The 14,439-nt window shown below is 40.1% G+C and overlaps 2 protein-coding genes across 2 annotated transcripts; both read left to right on the forward strand.

Annotated features, from left to right (window-relative positions):
- Positions 1-1,879: 1,879 nt before the first annotated feature.
- On the forward strand, positions 1,880-2,644 carry LOC103719842 (uncharacterized). Its single transcript, XM_008809269.6, has 2 exons — positions 1,880-2,040; positions 2,133-2,644. The coding sequence occupies exons 1-2, from the start codon at positions 1,942-1,944 to the stop codon at positions 2,466-2,468; spliced, it is 435 nt and encodes a 144-aa protein (XP_008807491.4). The 5' UTR covers positions 1,880-1,941; the 3' UTR covers positions 2,469-2,644.
- A 6,903-nt stretch (positions 2,645-9,547) lies between these two features.
- LOC103719862 (dehydration-responsive element-binding protein 1F-like) lies at positions 9,548-10,547 on the forward strand. Its single transcript, XM_008809301.6, has one exon. It carries the CDS (start codon positions 9,614-9,616, stop codon positions 10,235-10,237), a length of 624 nt encoding a protein of 207 aa, XP_008807523.3. The 5' UTR covers positions 9,548-9,613; the 3' UTR covers positions 10,238-10,547.
- Positions 10,548-14,439: the final 3,892 nt, after the last annotated feature.

The raw sequence follows: 14,439 nt of genomic DNA on the forward strand, positions 1-14,439 counted from the left end.
CAAATAAAACAAATATCACATGCTTATAATTTAATTAACAAGAGAAAAGTAAACTATTAGATCTGAATCATGCATTTTTTGGGTATTAATTACAATATTTGTTTACCAATAAGTAGAATTAATTTCTGATATATGCTTAAGAGCTACTCGGAACAAGTGGGTTATGTTGGGTCAAAATCCAATTTGATCCAAATTTGATACAAACAAAATTGGAATTAAAATTTGGATCTAGTTCTCACTAGTTTTTAGATAGTAAGCCGAGTTCTTCTTTCTTTTATCATTTAGGAGCCGTGCAAGATGAAAATCTCATGCATGATTTTGAATGAGAGAAAGAAATGTCCATTATGACCAATATATTACAAATTTAAAATATAAAAATAGTTTATCTATACTTAACAGTAAGGTTGTGCACATCAAACCTTCTTCCGACTCCATAGTTGCAGGAACCGTGTTTACTGAGTTACCCTTTTTCTGGCTAGTCTCTAGAAAATATGCCGTGTCTGCTCCAAGTTGAGTTAGGTACCAAATTTGAGATAGGTTAGAGGATGCAATAATATTTTATTGAATTATTTTTCTTCCAAATGTGTTCAATTGTGTAAGATAATTAACTCTATTTTGTACAACATCACACCAAGTTTGTCATAACGTCAGCTGTCTTATCCACGTGTTTGATTACTAGCTAAAGATGCTAGTGATGATGATAACAACAATGACGGAGAGTAATGACGTGGTGGTATTATTCGATCATATCTAAACCCTGCTCTGAACAATCCTTTGTACGTAAATTTACGGCCGGGCCAGGCCAAGCTGTGGGAGTGAAAGTTACATTCGGTGATTATTCCCTGAGCACTTAGGAACGCATTAACTTCTAGATTTGAAGATCCTAATTGAGTTGGATTATCATGTTTCAAAGGTTAAAACAATGGAAGTGATGTAAAACTGCGAGATCAGACACTATAAATTCAATGTACGTGGAAAATTTCAAATCTCAAAAACATATGCTCACAAACCTGTGGCTATGTATTTCTATAAAATCCAAAGATTTCTACCACAAAGGAAATAAAAAATGCCTGGCAACGATAATGCCTGATGAATGCTAAGCTGATGAATATCGAATTTTCTCTTTTGTTGAGATCTTTCCTGCAAGTCTAATAATTGCTCAAACCCATTATTTGCACCGAAAAGAAAAATCTATTGCCAATTTATTTTAATTATGTTTTGTTATTAATGACAGTTTAGGGTTCTACAAATTAAGATGAACGAGCTTGGCTTATTGGCACCCTCTGAAGACGTGGAATCTCATCCAGCTGTTTTGCAACTAGTTCGATGTCAGGACAAGAATGCCAGGGAGAGCAATAAAAGTGTGGTACCAATTACTTAGGGATGTGAATCCTTTTTAGAAAGATAAGATCGATCAATTAGTTATGGTGGTGACGACCGATAAATTACGTTGTGGCATCAATTATTAGGCATCTTGTAGTCTTCGTGCTTTAGTACAGGATTCTGTTCAGGAGAAATAAAAAAAAAAAAAAGTCAGGATTCCAACTTGTTTTTTTATTTTTTTTTTGCCTTTGGGACTTGTGCCATATTCCTTATCACATTTGCTTGTCCCACGTACTGGCTTCCTTTCCGGAAAGGAAGCCTAAAACCATGTCCTCCGTTTGTCATTTTGATGTCGAACTCTTACATGCGATGCATTTTTGGTTAGATTAGGTCTTTCCGACCGTCCCACGTCCCCTATATTCCGAGTCTTCCTCTCCTCAGCACTTTCGACCGGCCTGCATGAGCATGTAGGGATAACCAAGCATGATCTAAAACTTTATACAAATCGAATCTTTCAAACAAAAGAAGATAGACTGGAATGTGGGGCATCATTCGATGATATCTCTTTTTTCGCCATTCGCCAAGACACTATCATTGTTCGATCATATCTCAACCGGGATGCGAAGCGTCTATAAATTTACAGCCGGGGTGCAACATCAGAGTCATCCCTTTGCTCGGAGATACAGAACTTCCTGCAATCTTGGAAAAGAAAAGATGGTTAGCCTATCCGTCGTCTCTTTCACGTACGATGCTAGGCTTTCAGCTGCAAATTAATATTCTTAATCTGTGCGGTTGTTTTTTGTCGACAGACGCAGCCTTACTATCGGGACAACATTGGCGCCTCGTATGACGGCGCGGGCGGCAGCTGCAACACTGGTGCGGCCTTTGCGTCCGGCTTCAGGGGCGGGTTCAACACCGGCGCCGAATATCGGAACGGTGCAGGAGGCTGCTCCAACACGGGCGCGGCCTATGATGGCTCTGATGTCTGGGGCAGCAACAACCTTGGAGCCCACTACGCTGACGGCTCAGGTGGCGGCCACGGCAACATCGGCGCCACCTACAAAGGTGGCGCAACTGGCGGCGGCAATGTCGGTGCCTGCTTCGGGGGCAATCCTAGCCGTCTTGGTGCTGGCCGCGGCGGTTAACGGAACCCCCGTCAGGGGGTTTGAGGCAGTCTGGGACGGCGTTGTCGGATCCAACTATCTCGACCGACGGGCCTCCCGCTGCTATCAGATAAACCTTGAGCCACCGTGTATTATTGTTCCATATATAGTTATGTATCCATGCTTGCTATTGGCGAATAAATAAGGCTCTTCCTAAAGTTCGTTTCCGCAGTTCACCATCTCGCGCTCCGTTCTTTTGTTTTTTGGGCACAACCCTGTCTCGCTTTTGAATTGATGATGGGTGAGCAGTTGGAGGAACGTAGGCGATCGGTTGCTTCCGAGTAGAAGTTTGCACCGGAAGTGGCCCATCGCTGACAGCTATGCCCTGACTTGTCTCATATTTGTTTACTGAGAAGCTGCGGATCGCGGTTCAATCTTTCGCGCGAAAGAAGGAATCCACCGTTGGATCATCCAACGCACACATCTCAAAGCGCTCCGAATGCCGGCATCCATCAGCCTGCAGAGCCGTCAGACGTGAGCGGTGGATTCGGGGGAACGAAGGTGAATCCTGCTCCCGCGCCCAGGATACAGCAACGACGCAGAAGCCGCCGATAAAAGCATGAGGTGCTGGGACTGGAAAATAAATCCTCCAATAACGAAAAAAAAAGAAGAACATAATGCAGCTCAATGTGATTGGGCCCATATGATGGCTTAAGTTTTAGTTGGATTGGGTCTACTGTTGAGTTGCGTACTAGTCTAACCATAAAGCGGTACGCGCAATCGCACATGTAACCTGCGCGTTGTCTGCTCATCCATCATTGTGCATGTTGCTTTATTTAATTCTTTTATGGTTGGCCCGGAGAGAGAAGTTTAAGCTAAATGAAAGAAGGCAACTTTGTCTGCCCCTTCATATTCATTCCAGGCCTTCAGAACAACCTGACAAAGGATGACTGTAAATTGAACATCCCTTGTGTTTTTCAAGCAAGCTTGATTTCGGTGGGATCGGAAGCTTAATTGTGAACATTTGAGCCAATTTTTTGTTTGCTCGGTTTGGGACTGAGCTCCACAAGACTAGCTGTTAGCCTTGAATCTTGATGGGTTTGGCTTTGGTGCTATCTTACGGAAATTCAGACTTGGTTTAGGTTAGGCATGTTGCTCATATAGGGTTAGCATTTTTCTTCAACCAAAGCCCGACACCAACCAATTGTGGCCGCTTCATTGGGCCCAATCTGGGATTTAGCCCAGTCCTGGTGGTTAGCTGAAATTAAATGCATGCAGCTGAATATTTGTGCGGATAGGAGGTGGAGATTGTAAAATAATGGTCGCACATATCCAAAGAAAATGTAAAATAGTTGCCACCATTTGGCTAATAACAATTTTTTCACGAGAAAAAGACCTATTATCAGAATATAGATCCAATTACAATAGTTTTTTTTGCAATCAAATCTCTATAAACAATGCCATTATTAGATAGTTGTTCTCCTTTTCTTTAACTATTACAACGTAAAACGGATATAAAAATATTATTTTACTTTTAGAATATGTAAGATAATAAAAATATATAGGTTAAGGTAACAAATGATACATATATTGAGATATTGGCTAATTCAAGTGAATATGAATAGACTATCTTTTGGCCTTTTTCTATCGAAAAAATCGTTCTATATATATTTTGAGATTTTATTTTGATTTAGCACCTATTTTTTTGTGTGTCTCTGTATACATTGTATACATCGTAGTGGCAACATCAAGGTTCAACTGGCGACTGACAAACATGCAAGAAAATAAAATATTGAGGGCAGCCGTCTGGTACATAGTCACCGCATGCCTAAAAAAATATAGAGCTAATTCCTCCTCTTGCCTGTCCCTCCATTCAAAAATAACTGTAGAATATTTTCAAATAAGCAAATAATGATGGAAACCCCTCTATATATATATATATATTTGGCGAACCAACGTATATAATTAAATTTAGCTCTACCGACCTTTTGATTTTTTTAACCTAAAATGATGTATTTAGTTTTTTAAACTTCAAATAGATGAATTATGTTTTGTCACAAAATTATTAATAAATGATACCATCTTCACAGGACATAATTTTCTTTTGAGCAGCTCTCGTTAGCTCGCACCGTGAACTAACTGCAAGCAGTGCTTGCAATCCCTAATGAAATCTGCTGCAATCTATGGGATCGTGCAACCCGTATTATACCGGAATATTGCCGGCTGGATTCGGCATGGGCAGCCAAAGCATATCCAAAATTCGATGGCTGGGTAAGGAATCGAGCCATCCACCTATCATTCCCTCCTGCGAATTAGCATCTCAGGGAAAGAAAAATTTCGCATCTTTTTCGCTATCCATCTTTCGCATGTTTCCCTCCCGTGTCGTCAACTACCATGCAGAGAGTTTGTATCTAGTTCAATTTGATGGTTAGTGTAATAACCCCAAAAAAAAATTTTTTTTATAAAAAAGGATAGAATAGTCCCTTAAAATTGATATAAGGGGTAAAATTGGAAGGAATCAAAAGTTAATGGCATAATAGTAGATGTGTTGAAGTGTTAAGGGCAAAATGGGAAGGAATTAAAAGATAATGGCATAATTGCAGATATATCGAAGTGGCAGAGGCAAATTGGGAATTTAATAATATTAAAAAAGGGTGAATAGTGTTTTGATGTGATTTAATTGGAGGGTTTGAGCTACGGAATGAAGCAGAGAAAGAAAGAGGGAGGGGGTTCACAGACGGCAACAGAGAGGAAGAAAAAGAAGGAGAGGAAATGAAAGGAAGAAAGGAAGAGGAAGAAGAAGAAGAAAAATAAAAGGAAGGAGATCCCGGTTGCGCTGCCAGCTGAAGGGAAAAACATAGATCTCCTTCCCCTCTACGCAAGGACCTCGATTTCCAAAAAGAAAAAGGTAAATATCCATCTCTATCTAGTCTTTTGATGACATTAGGCTATACAAAGGGTGGATATAGTCTAGAGGGGTCGGATAAGGGTTGTAGAGGTGGTTAAAAGAAGAAGAATCAGATTTTGACAAATTTTTCCGGCACTACGGAAAAACTGTGTCGAAGTCCCAACTTCGGCAAATTATTTAGGGGGTCAAACGGCCTCCGATGATGATGCATGTTATCTCTTTGGAATCCTCTGTGAGTGTAGAATGTTAGGTAAAAATTTCATCAAATTTGGAGTCCTGAAAGTGGATCAAAACCGGGATGAAGTAACCCACTGTCAGTTCGGGTTACTGTTCATCCGGGTGGAAAATAGGGGATTTCATGCTATAATAGAGTATTAAGCCTAGATCAAGCTAAAAGGGACCTTGTACTCATGCAAAGGAGTCCCTAATACACATAAATGGTGAGTTAATTAATTAAAAAGGAAAAAAAGAAAGAAAAGAAAAGATTTAGAGAACATGGGAGTTGAATCAATTAAAGTTTCCTATGTTATAATTGGCACGTAGATTATAGCCCTTGATACAAGACTAAATGTATTGTAAATGCATGTCACAGTTGGGCAAGAAGCTAGGGAACAAGAGGAAGAAGTTCCCCACTGCCTGCTGTAGATTTTTGGAGGCGTATCAGGGCTGTGCCGAATTGACAGGTGAGTGGGAGCCATGTACTTTGCACCATGAGCATTCTTAATTCATTTTCATGAATATCGCCAAGTGTGAATTGATTCCACTTGTGCATATTGACTGATATTGTAGTAGATTCCTCTATAATCTTGATTCTCCATGCTTGATTATTCTGTACATGCATTTGAGGGAACATTGAGAGGAATTACGAGAGGTTGATGAGTAATCAAATTGATTCCGAATTGTGAAATGATTTCTTTTGTAAATTGATTTCATTTCCTCTATTTCAAAGATTTGTAGAGCCTTTTTAGTGGTATATTGAGTTGTATTGCACTTCCTTGACCCTCACTTCTAACCCTGATGTTAGTTTATGATTGGGTCATGATTAAGTGAGTGGTAGTCTTGATTATGCTCCTTTTTAGTAGAGTATTGGGAGGGTGCATTATGGCATTTATGCATGGCTTGGCAGTATCTGCAGGACACCTATAGTCGATGGGGTTGAACATCGGCCTTTGTGCACATAGTAGCCTTCTGGGTGGGCGGAGCCCAGTCCCTTCCTAGGGGGGGACACAGCCCTAGGCGTAGGATCGGCCGGTCCTACGACTTATATTCTGCTTGCCGCCGGGCATAGTAAGACCCCGCGAGGTGCAGTATGGCTTTCCGCGGATGTAGAATTTCCGCGAGGTGCCGTTTAGTATGTAGATGTGAGATGGATTTCTGTTCTGGATACTGGCCAGTATTTATATGATCAGTGTGGTGTCTTATCCTGCATATGCATGTGACAGTAGGGAGTTGTTGCTGGTTCGCCTGGGGCGTAAAACCCACCTCCCGATAGCTGTCTAGCATTTATGTTATCGGTATGATGTCTTATCCTGCATATGCATGTGACAGTAGGGAGTTGTTGCTGGTTCGCCTGGGGCGTAAAACCCACCTTCCGACAGCTGTCTAGTGATGATTTACATATTGGTGTGGTGTCATATTCGATGTATGCATATGGCAGTAGGGAGTTGTTGCTGGTTCGCCTGGGGCGTAAAACCCACCTCCCGATAGCTGTCTTGTTGATGATTCAGCCTATTGACACCTGATTTATATGATTCAGTACTATGACCTGTTGAACATATTCATGAGTAGCATATATGTTGACTTGATTATTCCATATATGCTTCAGATGAGTTGATATTGATTGTGGTGATATTGATGATTTACTCCATATTCTTTATGTTGAGTTCATGTTCATCTTGTTATTGATCTTGAGATTTTACCTCGAGCCATAATTATATCTTGTCTCATGTGCATAGTACTCTCTACTCCACTCACTGAGTATTTATATACTCACTCCCCAGTTTGGTGTTTTTGATTGCAGGGCAGGTATTGTATAGAGAAGAGCAAGATTAGTGGTTGCCTGCTAGCTGTGCCGCTCCATAGTATAGTATAGTATAATGTAGATAGAGGTTTATACCCTTTTGGTGTATTATAAACCTTCTATTGTATATAGTGTATAGTTACAGTCATAGATCCTGTTGTGGATATGGGTTTGACCATGGATGGATTGGGAAGCATGTATATATATATGTGTGTGCAGATCAGTTGTGTGCCTGTGATAATGTATTGCTATATATTGTCCAGGTTTATTATGTGACAGATTATGTGATTACTGCTCTGACAGGTAGTGTGTTATATGTATTGAGATAATCCTGACAGGTCACCATAGGAAAGGTGATCATTTTGTGCATGCATCATGCCAAAATTTTTCAGAATTTATGGATGATTGATAGGTAGTAGGGTTCTACGTGGTGGCTGGTGGCCTTATGCCTACCCGCACCCTAGGACCGTCGCGGCGGCCCGCCGGGAACGGGGCGGGGGTCGTGACAGTTAGACCTTGACAGCGTTGATTCAACTGCTAGCTTCGACGACAGTTATTGCACCGTCAGTTGACTTGGTGGTGTGAAGGGTGGTTGTGAGTCGCCCTGGACTCGGAGTCCGTCTCAAAGTAAGGTCCGAAGCCTTTGGACGGTAGGCGGTTGCCATCAGATTGCTTCTGGTGGTGGCTAGTGCACTGGTAGATGGGTTCTATAGGAGCACAATTTGCCATTCTTAAGATGTTGGACCGTGATGACCTATTGTGGTTGAGTTTCGGCCTGCATCACTCCCTTCGCTTATTTTTATAAATGAGTTAGATGATGTAAGGAATAAAAAATTATGAAAAAAGTTATTGTCGAGAAAAATTATTTAGGACCTTAGCATGATTTTTCATATGGCAATCAAAATAATCATGTAAGGCTTTCTCCCAAGAGAGAATTTGAAGACTTGCTTTCCTTTGTAGTCTGAGTATGATTTCATGACATTCACAAAGCTGCTCGTCAACTCCTCTGCACTGCCACAAGACAAGTTTATGGCTTCTATAATCTGAATGGCTTATTGCATGCTTGCCATGCCCCCTTTTTTTAGTTCTGGTTGTTGGACTCTTTCTTATTGGTGGACTAATCTCTGTGCATCTAAGTTCCTAAATACGTCTAACCGGCAATGCTGGTGGGTGCACTCTGCTATTTATTCTGATCTGGTATTTGCTTGTGAAGCGCTTATGCATTTTTCTTCGTGCGCTGATGAGATGTATCGAAAATAGAGATATGTCCACGCAAGGTAACAGTAAGTCGATCAAATTTCTCATACTCTTTTTATATTTCTTAATTATGAATATTATAAACTAGGATAAAATTGGATTCGGCAATGCCCCATGCATTTCTACTATACAATATAAAATCACAATTGGTAAGAGCAATAAAGACAGAGATTTGTTATCCACTAACCAATAATAGCAATGGTGGGCCCTTCATATTTCCAGCAGAATGCAATCCTATAGGCCCCAGCATGCAATGGCCTCTCATATTACTAAATTTTAGTTAGATCAGATTCCTAGATAAGCCAGCGGATCATTCCTACTGTGAAACAACGTTTCCAAATATGTGTGTATTGCCTGCTTTTTTATTTTTATTCGTTGGCATAAAAATAATGCTTCTCTCACACGTAATTTCTAGCTGTTATTTTTATTGTGCGGTTGGAATGATCCATTCAACTCGGCAGTGAATTTGATCTAACTAAGACTTCTCTCACACGCAATTTCTACTAGGACTCCGGCACCATTTCATGTGACGCAATTTCTATTACGAGAGGCATTGAATCTGGCGACTCTGATTCGGGTGCAATGACTCCGGCACCATTTCATGTGACGCAATTTTTATTAGGAGAGGCATTGAATCTGTCAACTCTGATTCGGGTCCGATTACCCCGGCACCAGTTCATGTCAGTGAATTCAACCCCTCCGCGGAACTCAAAACGTGGTGAGCGCCCGCTCGGATCCGGATCAGCTGACGAGTGTCCCGCCGCCTGGGGCAGCCTGGGTCAGTCAATTCCCCATATGCGCCTTCACCTGCCAGTTCACCCTCCCCTGTCCCTCGCGCGTGCGGTCCGCCGTGGACTGCGATGTGCCACATCGGACTGAGAAAACTATATAAATATAAATAAAACCCCCTCTCCCCGACTCCCCCTTAAAACAACCCCCACCGGACTCCAGTCTCATACACCCCATCTCATCCCGCGCTCTCTTCACAGAGATAGCAGCACCATGGACTTCGAGGACTCCTCCTCGTCCAGCTCTTTCTCACCCAATGAAGTCTCTCCTTCGCACGTTCCAGCCACCAGCTCCTCTTCCTGCTGCTCCGCCTCCCCGCGAGTGCCTGCAAAGTCGCCGAAGCGCCGAGCAGGGAGGAAGAAATTCCGGGAGACGCGCCACCCGGTGTACCACGGCGTGCGGGAGCGCAACGGCGGCAAGTGGGTGTGCGAGGTGCGGGAGCCCCGAAAGAAGAGCCGCATCTGGCTCGGGACCTACGCCACGCCGGAGATGGCCGCCAGGGCCCACGACATCGCCGCAATGGCGCTTCGCGGCAAAGCGGCGCTCCTCAACTTCCCCGACTCGGCGTGGACGTTGCCACCGCCGGCGTCGTCCTCCGCTGAGGATATTCGGCGTGCTGCGTCGAAGGCGGCCGAGATGTTTCGGCCTACCGTGTCATTGCCAGCGCCGCAGGCGCAGCCGGCGGCGGTGGTCGTGGACGAGGAGGCTTTGTTCAACAAGCCCGGATTGTTGGATGACATGGCGAGGGGACTGATGCTGACGCCGCCAGCTATGCAGAAAGGGTTCGACTGGGATGGCGTGGAATGCCAAATGGACCTGTCGCTGTGGACTGACTGAAATGTTTTTTTTTTTTTTTTTCGCTAAGGGACTGAAATTTTTTCGGTGCACACCTGCGGGTCTGGCACTGACCAGGTGGCACAGGCGGAAGCTTAGAGTTAGGATCCACAGGAAAGAAATATTTTGCCACTTTCTTTGTTTGTACAGAGAACTTTAGTAGCCGGATTGTGTAGTACTTTAACGGTAGTTAATTTTGCAGTAGGTTTGTAGATCTCATCAAAATCAACTCCATAATTTTTTGAGAATTCTTTTGCTCTAAGTTAGCACTCATTAAAACCATCACACTCCCTTTTCACCTTGCACGCTTACTTGCAAGAAATAAGACAAGTACCACTAAGCAAAGGAGCTAAATCCTATTTTTCATTCTTTTTTAAAATTGAATTTTTTTTCACAACATTCTCTCAAAGATCAGTATCCTTGACTCACCATACAAAGTGAGTTTTTGCATACCAATAATAGTAGAAACGCAATAATAAGTAAGAAAAAAATAATTCCAATTTGCATGTGAGTTACTACTTTCTTCTTTCTTTTGCTTTCATATAATAGTAATGGATCTTTAAGAGTTTCATGTTCATCTTCGCGTAATCTCATGTCATCTTCTTCTCTAATAATATCTTCTTTTTCTTAGAATTTGAGATATTTACACCATTTTCTTATAGACTTTTATGACTACAAGAAGAAGGGAAAGGTGAAGATGTCTCCGTCTGCTAAGCCACAGAAGGAGAAAAAGGTTGAATACCTTACCTTTCTAGAGCGACATTCTCTTCAAATATACGATCCCCATTAGCATTAGTAAGTAATTAAAGATCACCAAATAGAAAATATGACCCATCACAAGACCACCAAGAAGAATTCTCATAAAAAAAATATGTTTGAAAATATAAATCTCCAACCTTTCCTAACCTCATTATAGCTAAGATATATCCACTTGACAAACTTCTTAATTAGCTTATATATTAGAGAAATCATCATAATCATATACAAAGAAAGTACATCCAAACATTCGAAGATGAGAAATATTTTGTGATTAATACTCCTCAAATATGTCTCATTAATAACATATACTGTCGTTTGCATGTACTCTGTCTAAAATTCATGCTTCACATTCTTTGCATGAATCACACTATGGATAGTTAAATAGTTAGAGAAATCTTTAAAAATATATTTGTCACCACTAGTTCTTAAACAACCAATTTTTAATCTCAAGAAATTTTCAATGAGATTTTTAAATTAATAAAATTTTTCAAACACTTTTAATACTTCTCTAAAAAAATAAGCCAGACATATCTAGAGAAATTATCAATAAAGATACCTGCATACCTCATACCAATGAAAGATGCAGTACCAATCCTTCGAGTGAGATCTGAATGTACCAATTGTAGTGGCCAAGAGAATTTTGTTCTCCTCTCTTTAAAAGGTAGCTTGTGCTTCTTTCTATAATGACATTCAACAAAGATACTAATAGTACTCATCTTCATTCTGGAAAGCTCATTAAACTAATCTTTGTTCTGCATATTTTGAACAATGTCATAATTCATATGAGCCAATCTAGTATGCTATAAAGTAGCTGTGTTATGCTTAAGAGTTTGATCCACATAAAAATTGCTGGCAACAATAATATAAAGCTTATTCACTTTCCTACTAAGAGTAAGAAACTTTTCGGAAGCTTTAACATTAGCATATATCTCTATAACATTAAGCTTAAATAAAATAGAAAGCCCTTTATCTATGTTTTATGAAATAGAAATCAAATTTTTCTTCATGCCAGGAACATAGTAAATAATATTCATAAAAATAGAAGAACCAAAATATGATATGAGAAATAGATCTTCAATATTTTTGACAGGGTAAAGTGAATCATAAGTAGTAGCAAAAGTATTAAAATTTGTATAATCACGTAGATAATCAAATATCTCTTTATGATTAATAAAATGATTAGAACATCCTGAATCAATAAACCAATCATATGTAAAATCAACATTTGTTATATGAGAAGAAGTTGAAATATACATATGCTGATAATTATGATAATTTGCATCAACAGAGAAATGAGAGCACAATAGCAATATGATGCAACATTGGAGTACTGCTCGAGCTTCATCCTATAATCTTGAATTTTTTGATAAAACTCTCCGCATCTAAAATAATTTTCCTCAAATTTATAATTTTCCTTTGAATTGGAATTTTTTCCCTCTCAAATTCTCAATTGATATTTTTCTGAATTTTTAAATTTATTAGGTTTTTGAGCTCAACTAGCAAGCATATAAGCACTATACTTATTTAAACCACAAACCAATAGCCTATGTTGGTCATTTTCATCATAGCGAGAGTTTTCATCAAGCATGATAAGCTCACCAATTAATTTTCTTTCTTTAAAAAAATAGTGGAATATTGCAAAATTAACTTATTTGGGTGCATCACTATTATTGTCCAAAAACTGAAGCTAAGCCTCATTAAACTTTGTGTGTATAGGTGAACGAATATTCTACACTTTGTTTGTCTCCTCTGCATTTTGAATATGTTGATGGTTATTTGCATCCATATTAATTTGAAGAATACACATAGACTTTTTGGCTTTAATCTTCTAATTTCTCTTAACTTTTGCATTGTTAAGAGTTTTTCAGTGATATCACCATATTTGTCCTATTCACGATGTCCTACAAATTTTGCCGGATCAAATAAGACCTAATGCTTGATTTTTAGTGGGCACCTCAAGATGTGGAGAGAGAGAGAGAGAGAGAGAGAGAGGGGGGGGGGGGGGGGGGGGAGCTCAACTCCTCAAGAAATCTATAGTGTGCGATCTCGTAGTAAAATAGAGGTGGAAACCAGGGCTAGAAACTTGGGGGGGGGGGGGGGGCGGGTGTAGGCTAGTTGCAATATTAAATAAAACACATATCTCGCGCTTATGCTTTAATTAGCATTAGAAAAATAAACTATTCTGAATCATGCATTTATTGACTACTAATTACAATATTTGTTTCCCGATAAGTGGGATTAATTCCCGATACATGTTTAAGAGCTACTCGGAACAAGTGGCTTATGTTCGGTCAAAGTCCAATTTGATCCAAATTTAATACAAACAGAATTAGAACTAAAATTTGGATCCAGTTCTCGCTAGTTTTTAGATAGTAAGCCCTAGTGCAATAGTTTGATTGGTCCATTATGACAAATATATCACAAATTCAAAATATGAAAATAATTTATCTATATTTAACAGTAAGATTGTGTACATCTGACCCTCTTCTGACTTCATAGTTGTAGGAACTTTGTCCACTGAGCTACCTTTTTCTGGTGATATGTCGTGTCTACTCCAACTTGAGTTGGTACCGTTTCAGATGAGTTAGAGGGTGCAATAATATTTTATTGAATTGATTTTCTTCCAAATGTGTTTAATTGTGTAAAATAATGCACTCTATGCTGTATAACATCACACCAGATTTGACGTAACGTCAGCTGTACCAACCAGATTCGATCTATGTCCACCCGACTCATTGCAACCTAAGCAGCAAGAGAACTAGGTTGTGGTGGCTTGTATATGACATGACTTTTAGCAATTTTAGTCCTAATCATGATATTGCTATAGGATCTAGCACTTCGATCCATGTCCCTAATTGGGTCAAATTTAGTGTTACTTGGATATCAGCATCCAGCTCCAAAAATTGGCGTCGAGCATTTGTAAGACGGATATGTATCAAAATCTTGGATAATTATGAAGTACTTTAGTAGTCAATTTTAAAGATCGGAACAGAGTTGAACTATTTCAATGATTAGTTTGATTCTATATTATGATATTAAGAGTGACTGGTTGTTTTCGAAATCACTAGTGCAATCGATCTGTTGAATTTTTTTACCCCTTTTTTTTCCTTAGCTGGAAGGGTTTTTCTTGCAAAAAACAAAAACTTTTTCCTTCCAACACTACAGAGACATTTACATAACTCCTAAGTCAAGCCGACGTTACCAGGCCTAGCTAAAAGAGACGAGCCACAGAAACTCACGAACGGTCATCTAGGCGATGCTAATTTTGGGCCGGAGTTGTCACAAGGTAGCTCCAAGTCGGAGAGGTCTAAGCCTCTCAGAGATCCGGGTTATTGGATCGGCCATGCAGCCTTTGGGAGTGGGTGTGGGCCAAGGAAAAGTAAGGGGAAAAAACAAGGATAGACTCAGAGATGCAAGCTATATATATATGACACCCAATTCCATAA

This window comes from Phoenix dactylifera, chromosome 4 (assembly GCF_051530095.1).
Source record: "Phoenix dactylifera cultivar Ajwa chromosome 4, Ajwa_hap1_PhDact_Kaust_v1.1, whole genome shotgun sequence".
Classification (NCBI taxonomy): domain Eukaryota; kingdom Viridiplantae; phylum Streptophyta; class Magnoliopsida; order Arecales; family Arecaceae; genus Phoenix; species Phoenix dactylifera.

Coding starts and splice junctions, on each gene's coding strand:
- LOC103719842 (XM_008809269.6), top strand. CDS start 1,942: ATGCGAAGCGTCTATAAATTTACAGCCGGGGTGCAACATCAGAGTCAT. Junction 2,041..2,132: donor ATCTTGGAAAAGAAAAGATG/GTTAGCCTATCC, acceptor TTTTGTCGACAG/ACGCAGCCTTACTATCGGGA.
- LOC103719862 (XM_008809301.6), top strand. CDS start 9,614: ATGGACTTCGAGGACTCCTCCTCGTCCAGCTCTTTCTCACCCAATGAA.